Source organism: Lolium rigidum, chromosome 3, assembly GCF_022539505.1.
Source record: "Lolium rigidum isolate FL_2022 chromosome 3, APGP_CSIRO_Lrig_0.1, whole genome shotgun sequence".
In the NCBI taxonomy this organism is placed as follows: domain Eukaryota; kingdom Viridiplantae; phylum Streptophyta; class Magnoliopsida; order Poales; family Poaceae; genus Lolium; species Lolium rigidum.
The window spans coordinates 90,160,368-90,173,443 of record NC_061510.1 but is presented as its reverse complement, the minus strand read 5'-3'; the positions used below and the strand labels follow the sequence as shown (position 1 = coordinate 90,173,443).

The 13,076-nt window shown below is 43.2% G+C and overlaps 1 protein-coding gene and 1 long non-coding RNA gene across 2 annotated transcripts; both read left to right on the top strand.

The window, feature by feature from the left end:
- Positions 1–713: 713 nt before the first annotated feature.
- LOC124697466 lies at positions 714–6,924 on the top strand. The gene is made up of 3 exons (XR_007000802.1): positions 714–733; positions 4,523–4,562; positions 4,691–6,924. It is a non-coding gene; the product is annotated as an uncharacterized LOC124697466 (long non-coding RNA).
- On the top strand, positions 839–3,537 carry LOC124697465 (subtilisin-like protease 4). Its single transcript, XM_047230051.1, has one exon. It carries the CDS (start codon positions 1,047–1,049, stop codon positions 3,273–3,275), a length of 2,229 nt encoding a protein of 742 aa, XP_047086007.1. The 5' UTR covers positions 839–1,046; the 3' UTR covers positions 3,276–3,537.
- Positions 6,925–13,076: the final 6,152 nt, after the last annotated feature.

Genomic DNA, 13,076 nt, shown 5'->3' with positions numbered 1-13,076 from the left:
TTGGGGCTGCTCCTGGTCCGCAGAAGGTTGTGTGAAGGAGACGTCGGGAGAACTTTCCTTTGTTGGTTGACCGCTCAGATGCGCAAACGGGCACGCGGCCGCCCGCTAGACGCGTCCATCTTCTATTAGTCTCACTGAATACAAGTGGACTGCCAGTGGACGATTTTAACGTACTCCGTACTCCAGTTTATTCCTACGACGCAGGAAATTCTAGTCGTCGGTCTCTCCTTCTTGTTCCTCCGTCCCCACTCCCCATCCTGTCCTCCTGCCGCCGCCGGCCAAACCGCCGCCCGCGGTCGGCAGCGATCGCGCGCCCACGTCGCCGCCCTCCCTGGGCCGCCTCCTCCGGCGCTCCTCTTAACCCGGCCTGCTCCTGCGCCGACATGGGCGTCGCAGGCGGGCGCCATGAGAGGTTGGCAACGCCGTGGACGTGGACCGGGCGGCGCGGGGGAAAGATGGCCGACGGCAGGTCGGAGTGGGTCAGGGTGACCCGGGCTGTCGGTGGCCTGCAGCAGGACGGATGCAGGGATCAGTGCAGGAGGAGCAGAGGTTGGGAGGCACGGGGACGGGGGACAACGTGATGTGGGGAAGCGGCGGCGGCGGCTGAGAAACGGGGGACGAGCGGGAGGCTGTGGTGGAGCGCGGGCGAACGCGGCGGTGGCCTGGTCTGGCGGCAGCAGCCAATGCGCTCGGTGTCGCACGGAGCAACAAGATCAACCGGCGGCGAGCTCAGGTCAGTTCCAATCCATCGACGTCATCATTTTTTTTTTCTGAGAATTATCAGTTTTTTTAATGGGGAACAGAAGAAAACGAACCAACCTGGGGCCCCAAACAAAACCTCACAGAACCTCAGAAAAAAAGGCAACCTTTTTCTCCCCTCCTCTCTCCGGTCGACAGCTCAGTCTACCCTGCTACGCCCCCGCACCGTCACAAGCAGCACTGCAGCAGCAACTCATCTTCCTCCTCTCAGACTCTCCATCTCTCACCACTGTTCTTGCCTTCACATCCACTGACTCGCCCTCCCCGGTTCCTCCAGCCGATCCACAATGCTATCGTTTGCCCACCTTTCCCTCACATTTCTCTGCCTCGCCCTCCCGTTCCTCCATCCTTGTGCAGTTCTAGACTGCCATCCAAATGCTCAACACACAAAACCCTACCGTACCTACATCATCCTCCTCAAGCCACGCACCGACGCTGCCAGCGACGACGAGCATCGTTGGTGGCACGAATCTTTCTTGCCAAGCCCACTCGCTGGCTCTGACAAGCCACGGCTCGTCCACAACTACACCGAGGTCTTCACCGGCTTTGCTGCGAGGATCACCGAGGCTGAGCTCGACATGGTTTCCAAGAAGACATCCTTCGTGCGTGCGTTTCCGGACCAGCTCTGGCACCCCTCCACCACGCACACCCCCGAATTTCTCGGGCTCAAGGAAGGCACCGGCATATGGAGGGATGTCAGCTATGGCAAGGGCGTCATCATCGGGGTGCTGGACACTGGCATCTATGCGGCCCATCCTTCCTTTGATGACACTGGCATCCTGCCGCCGCCATCAAAGTGGAAGGGCTCATGCCATGGTGCTTCTCGCTGCAACAACAAGCTCATTGGTGCTAAGTTCTTCAACTTTTATGCCAATGACTCCGGAGATGACGCCGGCCATGGAACCCATACTGCATCCACTGCTGCTGGCAACTTCGTCAGTGATGCCTCTGCCCACGGCCTCGGCAGGGGCACGGCGTCCGGGATTGCTCCAGGGGCGCACCTGGCCATGTACAGGGTCTGCACACTCCTTGGGTGTTATATCTCAGACATAGTAGCCGGGTTTGATGAAGCTGTCAAGGATGGGGTTGATGTCATCTCAGTTTCCCTCGGCCCTGTTTATAATGTCAACTACACTATCGACCCTGTTTCCATTGGCGCATTTAATGCTGTAGCAAAGGGTGTAGTGGTCGTGGCCGCAGCTGGGAATAACGGACCCAAGTCCTATCTTGAGAATTCTGCACCTTGGTTGCTCACAGTGGCTGCTGGCTCCGTGGACCGCAACTTTGAGGCTGTTGTGCAGCTTGGCAATGGCAATCGCATCAATGGGGAAGCTTTTAACCAGATCTCAAACTCAAGCTCAAGCTCATTTCCTCTTTACTTGGACAAGCACTGCAAGTCCTTGCCTACAAGGAATGTGTCTGGCAAAATTGTGATATGCCATAACACAGGAGCGATGAATGACTCAAGAACAGGATCAATAACTAAGACTGACATCACTGGCATCATGAGTGCCGGGGCGGCTGGCGTCGTGCTGATAAATTGGAAAGATGCTGGCTTCACTTCCGTTCTCGAGGACTATGGTCCTGATGTCGTGCAAGTCACCGTGGCTGATGGAAACAGTATCAGCGAGTATGTGAGGACAACCAGCAAGCCCAGTGCCATCTTCATCTACAAGAACACTTTACTCGGCGTCCGTCCAGCTCCAACTGTCGCGGCATTCTCGTCCCGCGGCCCCTGCAGCTTCAGCCCTGGCGTGCTAAAGCCAGACATATTAGCACCAGGGCTCAACATCATTGCTGCCTGGCCACCAGTCACTATTCTTGGCTCTGGTCCATTCCATATAAAATCCGGGACGTCTATGTCGACTCCACACGTCAGCGGCGTTGCTGCACTTGTCAAGAGCGTCCATCCCAAGTGGTCTGCGCCTGCCATCAAGTCGGCTATTCTCACAACAGCCGATATCGCAGACAGCAGGGGTGACCCGATCTTGGACGAGCAGCATCAGAAGGCTAGTGCATATGACATGGGCGCTGGCCATGTCAATCCCACAAAAGCTATTGACCCAGGCCTAGTGTATGACATTAGCTTTACTGAATATGCTGGCTACATATGTGCTCTTCTTGGCGATCAAGGCTTGGCAATCATTGCGCGTAACCCGTGGTTGTCCTGCACGAAGCTTCCCAAGATACCAGAAGCTCAACTGAACTATCCCACCATAACGGTGCCGCTCAAGTCAACACCATTCACATTGAACCGAACAGTCACAAATGTGGGTCCAGCAGATTCAGTGTACACACTGAAGTTGTATACTCCAAAATCCCTTACTATTTGTGTCTCACCAAAGAAGCTGGTGTTCTCCAAAGTTGGACAGAAGATCCAATATAGCATGACGGTGAGCAGCAATGCAAATGATGGGAAAAAGTTCATGGAGGGAAGTTTGAGCTGGGTTTCAAGGAACCATGTTGTGCGCAGTCCGATTGTGGCTTCTGCTGATCTAGATTTTCCGTCTCTGTAATCAGGAAGAGTATGTCATGATATGTTGGATCATCGCAGACATACTCCTTCCTTAATTTTATGTTCTACTAGAGCAGTGACTGCCTGTTAACTAGAAGGGTTTCCTTGCCTGTAAAATAATTGAAATTTGGGCGTGGAGCATCCATTGCTCTGTCGTAAAACTGACCACATACACTGCCAGTTTGTGATGTGGTATGTGTCCTTTATAATTCTGGTACTTTCAAAATATAAATGATTTGGCATCAGATCATTTGTTTGACCAGGTTTGCTTGAATCTTTTATGGAAACATGAAACACTAGGCTGTTTGGATACTGAACTATGGGTTTTGAAACCTGTGGTTTCATGCTTTGTCTGCAAATATTCTGTTGGTGAATGTTCCTAACTGAAATGATTGTGCTTCACTGAATAAGATGCAGATGAGATCTAAAAGGTTTTGGGATTTGTGTATATTTGACGCCCTTTGCTCCAGAATTACCTTATTCATGCCTGGTTATCATAAGACAGTGGCGGTATACGTTGTGTTCGACTGTACCTTCCTGAAGAGTTCATCAACTACTTGGAGTTGTTATAATTCCTGATGTCACCATTTTCTTCTAGATTCACTTCTATTGTTCTATTGTACTTACTTTGCTATCACATAAGAGAATATTGACCCCGGATGTAGTGGATCTTTGTTGTCTGTATCCTAGTAGCTGAAGCATTGCCTGCATTTGGTTTCACTTTATTATACTCAATCCAGCTGCAGTTGTTCTTAAACCTTGCAGAAAAACATCTTGAATTAGTTGTTAACTTGAATAAACTCGCTTCGATTTTATTTATAGCACAAATATATGAAATATTCTAAGCTGTCTTTAGGAGTGTTGACAGCCAGTAATTGTCAAGACAGTTTTGTATATTAAAAGAGCAGAATGGAGAAATAGAGAATAACATTATTGTCACATAATTTCCATTGCACAAGGATAATCTTGATATATAGTCAACTTGTATGGAGGAGAAGCTGATCAACCTGAATGTTGTTTGATTCTTTTTGAAATTGTAGCATGCAGCTATGACAGCCCAAGCTCACGTAGGCTTCTCCTGTCTCTTCATCCCATTTTTGTTTCAGTTCATCAGTTCGGTTCAGCTATTAGTTCCTTTTTTTTCTTTTTGAAAAGAGCTATTAAGTCCTAATGCTAATCAATTCGTAGTCATCGATTGGTGTCCATGAAAGCTGCTCTGATTGTAGTTCATGTTTTCTTTTGTAGCAGGGTAAAGAGCTTCAGGTCATGGCTTTTACTCCATTCGAGAGTGAGTTCCTTTTGGTCTATGGTGTATAAGAGAATATGTGTCTTTTCAGTGTTGGTGCAGCTAAGTAAATATTGATGAACCTTTCTCCTATTCAACAAACCGAGTTATTTGCTTACTTGAAATTTCAGTGGCAACTCATGTTAGTATTGTGGGGAGAATGAGCAAATCAGAACAGGAGTCCCTTGGAATAATGTTGGCACCTTGCTGAAGCAAAATTACAGGAATGCAACTTTCTTGTCCTTGTCACTTTTATCCATTGCACATTCCTCATTTGTATTGCTATAATGTTTATTTTAATTTTACGGATTAATGGTTTTCTGTCTCCTTGACTGAAGGTGAAACCATTGTTTATATGCTGTTGGCACCGTATCAATGAGCTCTTGCTACATATTAGAATCTGAATTCTTCAACGTAATGGCCTGAACGATTTGGTTGGCTATCTGTTTACCCGACTTGATTGATATCAGTTACAACTATGGATTGCCTCTCTCTGCATTTTATTATTCTGGAGAGCATCCAAAGATGCATTTTGTGTCCTAGAATGCAAAGCAAGCTGTTACAGAACTCAAATAAATTTTTATTTAGCTGTTTTTATCCTTGTAATGTGACCTGCACGTCCTCCTATTCATCTTGATGACAACTTCATTAGGAAACGATAGAGTTACTTTTGTTATCGTTCCACGCGATAGCAAATGCCTGCCCATTTATGCCGTTATTATAGAGGTATATGTCACTTAGCAAACACTCTTTTTTTTCCCCACCGTAGATTTGTTTTAGTTATTCTTTAGTGCCACCTTCCTATCATGCAGGACGCAAAGGATTGTCTGGCAGTGTTACAACTTGCAAGTATGGATTGCCTTCTGTGCAAGGTATAACAATTACATGACGTAGTTGATCTCACTTCTGTTATAATATACCTCAATTGCATAAGCTAAGCGAACATGCAAATAGAATTCGTACATTATTAATACTTGTAGATTAGAAATTATATGTTCAAGCTCACACATGTGGAAGTAAGATTTTTCTCGACAATACTGGCTGGTCCATTGCATAACCATACAATCTCTACCGAACTTTGTTTGGTATCCAGGCATTTGACCACAGGAATGTTGGAATTCATTTACGATTCCAGTAAGCAATGTGTTTGGCTGCCACAGAACTATACATATAATTCAATAGTCAATTCCATCGAGGTCGGCCCATACGTAACATTAATTCCAGTCGGTATACCTGTCATTTATCTCACGCAGCTCTCTCCCCCTGACACTGCTTCTTCCTCCCCAACCCATCTCCCACCTGACAACATCCACCTCGTTGCCAAGCCATGATGCGTGGTAAAGTTGCTTTGTATTGAACTTAAAAGTAAAAAAAAGGAGAAGCTTCATGCATGTTTAGATCCTGCGTTTATCTTGTGATTTATTTCTTGGAAAACCCCTGTTGCTTTGTGTTCTTTGAACATGTCTTCCTAGAGGTTAGCTTTCTTGGAGATAGCTCCCTTGGAAATAGCTTCCATGGATATTTCTTGAATATTATCATTACTTTGCTGTCAATGAGATCATTACCTTGCATCAAATGCAGATATTTAGTCAGAATAGATTAGACTTATCCATGATGATCACCGCTCCCTGTTCTTGTTTTAGACGCAGACTTATTAAACTGTTCCATGATGTTCATTGTTGGTAGCTAGTGTGTTCTGAACTGTTTTTTTTTAAGTTTAAATGATGTTGTGGCTTAAGTGAGAGTGAGAGAGGCAGAGAGATGTTGACTATTACTAGACTGTTGTTTCTAATTAATTTCAGTTTCTTTATCCCGAGTTTAATGTGTAATGAACATGAGTTACTTAGTTACATGTTTTTTTTTGTTTTTGCGAAAGAATTAGAATCACCAAGTATGAATCTGAGAATAATAGCCACAAGCAGCCGAAAAGGCACTAGTTACATGCTCACATGTTTCTACATCGATAAACACAACAAGAAACAGTAATTATATCATCTCAAGATATTACTCACCAGAAGCGGCTAATCTGAGAATAAAAGGATATGTAGACATTGTTCTTTGTGGCATAGCACCATCACAGTATAAAATTCTTTGCATAGTATTTTCTCCGAATCTTGCATTGTTGCTTGTTGTTATAACATCTTGTTTGTATGGTCTTCTGGAAGCCTATGACATTCTCATCTCCAAGGACCGCAAGTTTAAGTCACTTCAAGCCTTGCCGGTGGGAATGACAAGGAAATTGGTTATGAAGCAACTCAAGACTTAGGATCTTCATTGTTGAAATGAAGCAAAGACTATTTTTTTCCTGAAACTTGGCATTTGTTAGCATCTGTGATCATAAGCTGTAACAATTTGCCTTTTTTTTTTGCCTAATATTGCTATATGTGAACTTGACACTTGTGATGTATGTGTGTCACGAGCTATTTGAATCTGGACATTTATTTTTATGCTAACTATTTGGTATCTTCTGAATTATGTTGTGTTGTCAAACTTGAACATGTATTCTGCTATGATCGAGGTCATATCCTTTGAGAAAATATTGTTTTTATGTCTTCTAAGATCGAGGTCATATGCTTTGAGAAAATATTGTTTTTATCTAGTATGTAGTTCAGCTGTAAGCCAAAATTAGGATCGATATTTATCATGCAAAGATGGCAGCAAAACAAGTTTAGGAAATCATTTCACAATTCCATGAGGTTGCCAAACATGAAGTTCGGAATCGGAATTTCAGTTTTTCCAAATGAAATGACCTTATGAATTCATTTCAAATGAAATGAATTGATGATTACCAAACGACCTCTAAATGTAAAATCTCCGCATTAAGGTTTGTTTCTATACAGGCAAGTGAGTTCGGTTTCGTCAATTCTGGGCGATACTGCTGATGCCTCACTGGTAGTATTTTCTGTTTGGGAGCTGTCTGTTGTGAGGGTTTGCAAAGCACTGGTTGTATTTTCTATTTGGGTGCTGTCTGTTGTGTAGCCAGATGCTATCTTCAGAAAATGGGAACTGTTTGTTTCTTATATTTCTGCATATCAGGACGGTCATGTACTGGCTATCACAGTTTCTACGATGTAAAATTCATATGTTTCATAAAAAAGTATGTGCACCTATTCTTCAGTGAATTTGTTCTATTGATGGGCGACATACTTGAAATCATCGTCAATCTACTAATTATCCATCCATAGCTGTTTCCCTATGTTGATGGTCTCGTAAAAAAAAGTTTTAACCATGTTGATGGAACAGAGCGATTCATTTTGCGCTGCCATAGTTTTCAATGCTATTACCTGAAAATAGTGAATTGATTCTCTCTCTGCTCTAAGTAATTATGCATTCTGCATCTCTCTGTCCAACTGCCTGCTCATTGGTAAAATCAGTTTATTTTTTTTTTGGAGAACATTGGTAAAATTAGTTTTTTTTTTTTTTTTTTTTTTTTTTTTTGGAGAACATTGGTAACAAGCGAACACAAGAAATTATTAAAATGTCTTAACGCTAAGAAAGCAAACGACCAATGAGTATATATTTGTGGATAATACGTTGGATGTCTCTGTTGTTGAATCTGACAAGGCAGAATCGTTCTACAGGAGACGTTTTGAAGCAATTCAGGCTGCATTTGTCCTGGGCCCGTTTCTTAGTCAGAAACCCCACGATTGTGTTATTTTTAATTTGCTCGTTGACAATATACTCCTAGTCCATGACTGATGCTCAAAAAAAAAAACCTAGTCCATGACCGTCCATCAATAAATGGAATGTTAACTATAGTATTTTCCTTTGTTATTTGGGGAGCCAGTAATAAATGCCATAATGTTGTTAGTAAGACTAATTAATCTCGTCCGTAATTTCTGTGATGCAGGAAAATGTCATAATCTCGTGCGTTATGGAATATTAATTAATTCAGTATGTAAAATTTAAGGGGTAATTGATTTCGCTTGAAATTTCTGGAACCAATAAATCCATATCCATAGAATATTCCGTGATTTGGGTATTATTCGAAAATCCTAATTAATTACAGCGAACTATAATAAGGATAGAGTAATAATGCAGGAAACAATAAAACAGGAAAAATTGATACTCCAATGGTCGGTCATGTCTCTATATATAAACGACGGCATAACTCATAAGGAAGCAAGTAAGCACTACAACCACGACGAAAAGGAGAATAGAAAGAAATAGTAGTAAAGTACTTCGTCATGGCTCTCATCCAGATCAACGCAAAGGTCTTTTGCTTGATGGCTCTTTTGATGATCTCAACCTCCTTTTTGTCGAGCCAAGCATCAGGGAGGAAGATAGGTACATTTCCACCAAAGCCTATCGATTATACAGAAATCTGAATCATATTTTCTGTCTCAACAAAGATGTATTCATCGGTTGCTCTTAGTTTTTTCTAAACACTTTGTAACAAAGATGTATTTATCTGAACAAAATGTTTCCACGTTATTTGTACTTCCTCTGTCTCATGAAACTTATCTTAGTGTCCAAATACATCTAAATTTTGATAAAGTTAAGATAAGTTTCAAAAGATTGAGAGAGTAATACTGAAGTAAGACTTTCAGATCTTTTAGAACTCTGTACGTTGCTGAAGGAAAAGTAATCTTAACCCTCCCCAAAATATTTTTCTTGTTGAAATATATGTTGCAAATTGTTAATTAATCTTTAAACCAATCTTCTAGTTCACAATTGATATGCCTGATACTGTAAAGAGTAATGCTTCTGCTAATTAGCTAGCATCAGGTAATACATTGTTATTACATTAGCATCTAGTTTCTTACTAAGTCATCCAATCAGCCATGGTACATATATAAATACATGGGTTTGATACTAGTAATTGAAGATAGCCGTAGTTGTTCTGCCTGGTATTTGCACTATATATGGTTTCCGTAGATATCAAGTTTAATTACTAACTTTCATACACCTTTTTGTCTTTATTTTAATAGGTATGGAGGCCAGCACTGGCACTAGGGCCCTAACTGGCACTGGCACGGCAGAGACACGCGAACCCTACATCTTCCAATGCAAACCTGAAGATTGTACTCGTGCTTGCATCAAAGATTATAATGTTTCTGGGTGGTGCCATCAGGATGATGGTGGTTGCTACTGCGATACTCCGTAATTGACACTGTACAGGTTGATGCGGAAATTTGACCACAGAGAAAGTTAGGCAATAAAGGTTCCCTTGAGAGCATAAGCAATTGTCTTCAATTCCTTTGATAAGTGTTTTCTTTAACTGCAAGAAAAACTAAGGCTGCGCAATGGTAGTTGGATATTTTGATTATCAATTCAATCGTATATGCTGCAAAAAAAAGTTTTACGGTGGTTGGTATTTTTAAGGAAAATGATTCGTTGCCCCCGGGGGATAAGGCTCTCCCAGCCCCCGGGTCCCCAGCCGTCGGATCAACCATTTTGATGGTTAGATTTGCATGTAGCAAAAAAAACACCTTCGGCAGCAAAAAATCACCCCCGGCAGCAAATGACTGAAGCAAAAAACGGTTCGTTCAGAAAAAGAAAAATAAAAAAGCTAGGCTCGCTGGAGACCTCCCCGGAGAGCACGTAGCAAAAAAATATGATAATGTAGCAAAGATGTAAATCGTCAGAGACATCGCCGGAGACAATGTAGCAAACATATTATCACGATTTGATGCTATTTTTTTTCCTATATTTTTTTTGTTGTTTTGCTACTTTAATTTAAAAAATTTGCGGCGAGATCTCCGGCGAGGTCTCCGGCGAGCTCAGCCTTTTTATTCGATTTCGTAACTGAACCGTTTTTTGCCACAATGTAGCAAAAGTGGGTTATGTTTTTGCTGCCGGGAGGTATTTTTTGCCACATTCAGTAGAAGCAGATCTGGCCATTCAAGATAGTCGATCCGACGGCTGACGACCCGGGGGCTGGGAAATCAGATCCCCCGAGGGACCTCCAGCAGTTCCCTATTTTTAATTACTGACGGAACCCAAATGGTGAACCACTAAAATGACAAACCAGCTGGTGTGGCAACAGAACCAAAATCTATGGAACCAAATACTCTAATATATTTTTACACTACGTAAATTATAAAAAACAAGCGTCCTTCTGAACAGCTGAATCCTGCCAATGGTCGAGTCCTCTCGATCGGGACACCTTGGCGTAGCTTTATTCGAAGTATCGACCGACACTCGAGTATAGGCACGCACGGACGTAGTCCCACCGTCATAAGTCTAACTCCTTTTACTTTCTTGTAAAACTTCTCCTTAATTAATAGAATGGGCAAAGCTTTTGCCCACGTTTCAAAAAAAGAAAAACACTTCTCGCGACTGGTTGCTGCAACTATGGCGCCATGGACGGCCACACATGGTAATCCCATCCGTCTTCGTTGATATCGCTGTTGTTGGTGCTCCAGCTTGTTGCATTGCCCGCGGCGGCGATGGCGCAGAGTTTTTTTTTTTTTTTTTTTTTTTTTTTTTTTTAGCATAACGATGGCGCAGAGGTGTTCTCCAGGTACACGTTCAATCAGCTGGGGAGGCCGAGGCCTTCGAGACGCGCTGCCATAGCCCGCCAGACGGCCCAGAATTTTTTGCCCTACTATACTAACGACTAGAACATGGCCGACCAATCTTACCTGGGGCCGATAGCACCTGCCCACGTCCTGGCCTGTACTCGCATGGCATCAGATTGGACCCCGGTTAACGCCTCGATCCAATCGATCTTCAGATTTTTTTGGTTTGAGAATGTGGTTTTTTTTGTTGCGAAAAGTCACAATATATTATCTGAAACCAGCCCTTACAAGAATATCCTTACAAGTAGAAATAAAACGTAAGTCCTTGCATATCTCAGCATTATCTTCCTTCTGCATCCCTCGAAGGCGCGCCGTGAGCAGAACTCGATGCCGCCTCTGGGCCTTCGGCGTAGCAAAGCTCATGTCAGAGAAAGCTTGAAAAAACTTAGATGCTTGTAGAAGCAGCGGCCGGGAAGTTATCGACATAGACCAAAAGATGCCGGCGACTACGATCTTGAAAGATTGCTGTCCAGAAGAAGCTAGTAATGAAAAGGGTACTTTATTGATCAAGCAACATCAATAAGAGTTCATTCCGGATAACATCCAGAATCACACTAACAGAAATATTACAAACTAAAGGCTCAACAGAAATATTACAAACTAAACTTCTCCTACTGTCGTGTAAAGAGAGCCGCCGCCTCTCCAAAACCCTAGCCGACTCCACTTCAGCCTCCTCTATAGATCGGTTCCCCCTCCTCCGGCCGGCTTCGCCGGCGTCGGGAGGAGTGGGGAACCCGATCTATGTGTGGAGTTTCCAATAAAAGTAATGTGTTCAGTTGATTATGTTAGGATTTTGGTAGTCGTTTTCTTGTTGGTTTCCTCTCAATGGAGATGGCATCATCTGCAATAAGTGATCTTCGAGCTTTCGTTCGACGACGAGATCGCTTTCCCGATGTCAATGTTGGTGTTGAAATAGTACAATCCTCTAGGTATGGGTCTTCAGATTTTGCTTCGCCAGATTGATTTTGGATCTTTTGTTGTTGTTGCCGCGAGGAGGATTATTCTCGCAGTTTTTGTCCCGGCTGATACATCCTCAACAATGGTGATTCGTACTCTCGGCTCTCTATCGACGTCGACAAGGCTAGTCGGTTGTTATTCCCTGACATACTGGTGTTGTTACTCTTGCCAATGTTGAATGACTGCTATAATGATTGCGCGCGTTCACGCAGCCTTGGCATTGCGGCTTAAATTTAAATTATGCGAGAACCTTCGTCGGTATTTACAGATCTATGATTCGTTATCTATCTTTGACTGCCTTCAAGAGTACAAGATTGTGTTCTGGAAGAAGAAAGAATTTGAAGACCTCAAAGATTTGTTAGTATCTTTTAGGCTTTGTTCTGGAGACTGCCTCGAGAGGCCTCGACCGCCAGGCTACTCTCCAGTTGCGAAAGACGAGGTGATCACTTTACATGTCTCGTGTACTACATAATGCAGGGGCTTTTTTATAATTATTAATGCCATTTGTCCTGGTCCACTTTGTATGAGTTTGCACATGCATAGCAAGTTTGTGTTTTTTTTTGCGAAAATTTCACCAATCTATTAATAATAATCAACCTTAATACAAATAGCTTGAAAAGTAATAAAAGTTACGAATAGGTACTTAAACCACCTAGCGACGACTACATATACTAGCACGAGCCAAAGGCGCGCCGCTGTCCTCGCTCCTCCATCAACAGAGATAGGCAAAGTTTGCCGTAGTAGAGTTTGTTATAGTAGACATATATGAAGTCGTCGTGCTAAGGCCCCAAAAGACCAACGCAACAGAGTAGCAGCCCTCGTCAATGATGACAACTGTAAATCGGAATTGACTGACAAGTAACTACACCAACAAATATGAAAACCGATTAGATACCAGAAGATCCGCCGGACACACGACTCCATGCGCTCTCCGCCAGTGCTAGACGCACCACAGGTGGGGATATGGCAGAGACGACCTTATTCCTACTTCAGGATGTAGCCGCAACTTCACCTCTCGAACAAGACACTAAAAACA

Coding starts and splice junctions, on each gene's coding strand:
- LOC124697465 (XM_047230051.1), top strand. CDS start 1,047: ATGCTATCGTTTGCCCACCTTTCCCTCACATTTCTCTGCCTCGCCCTC.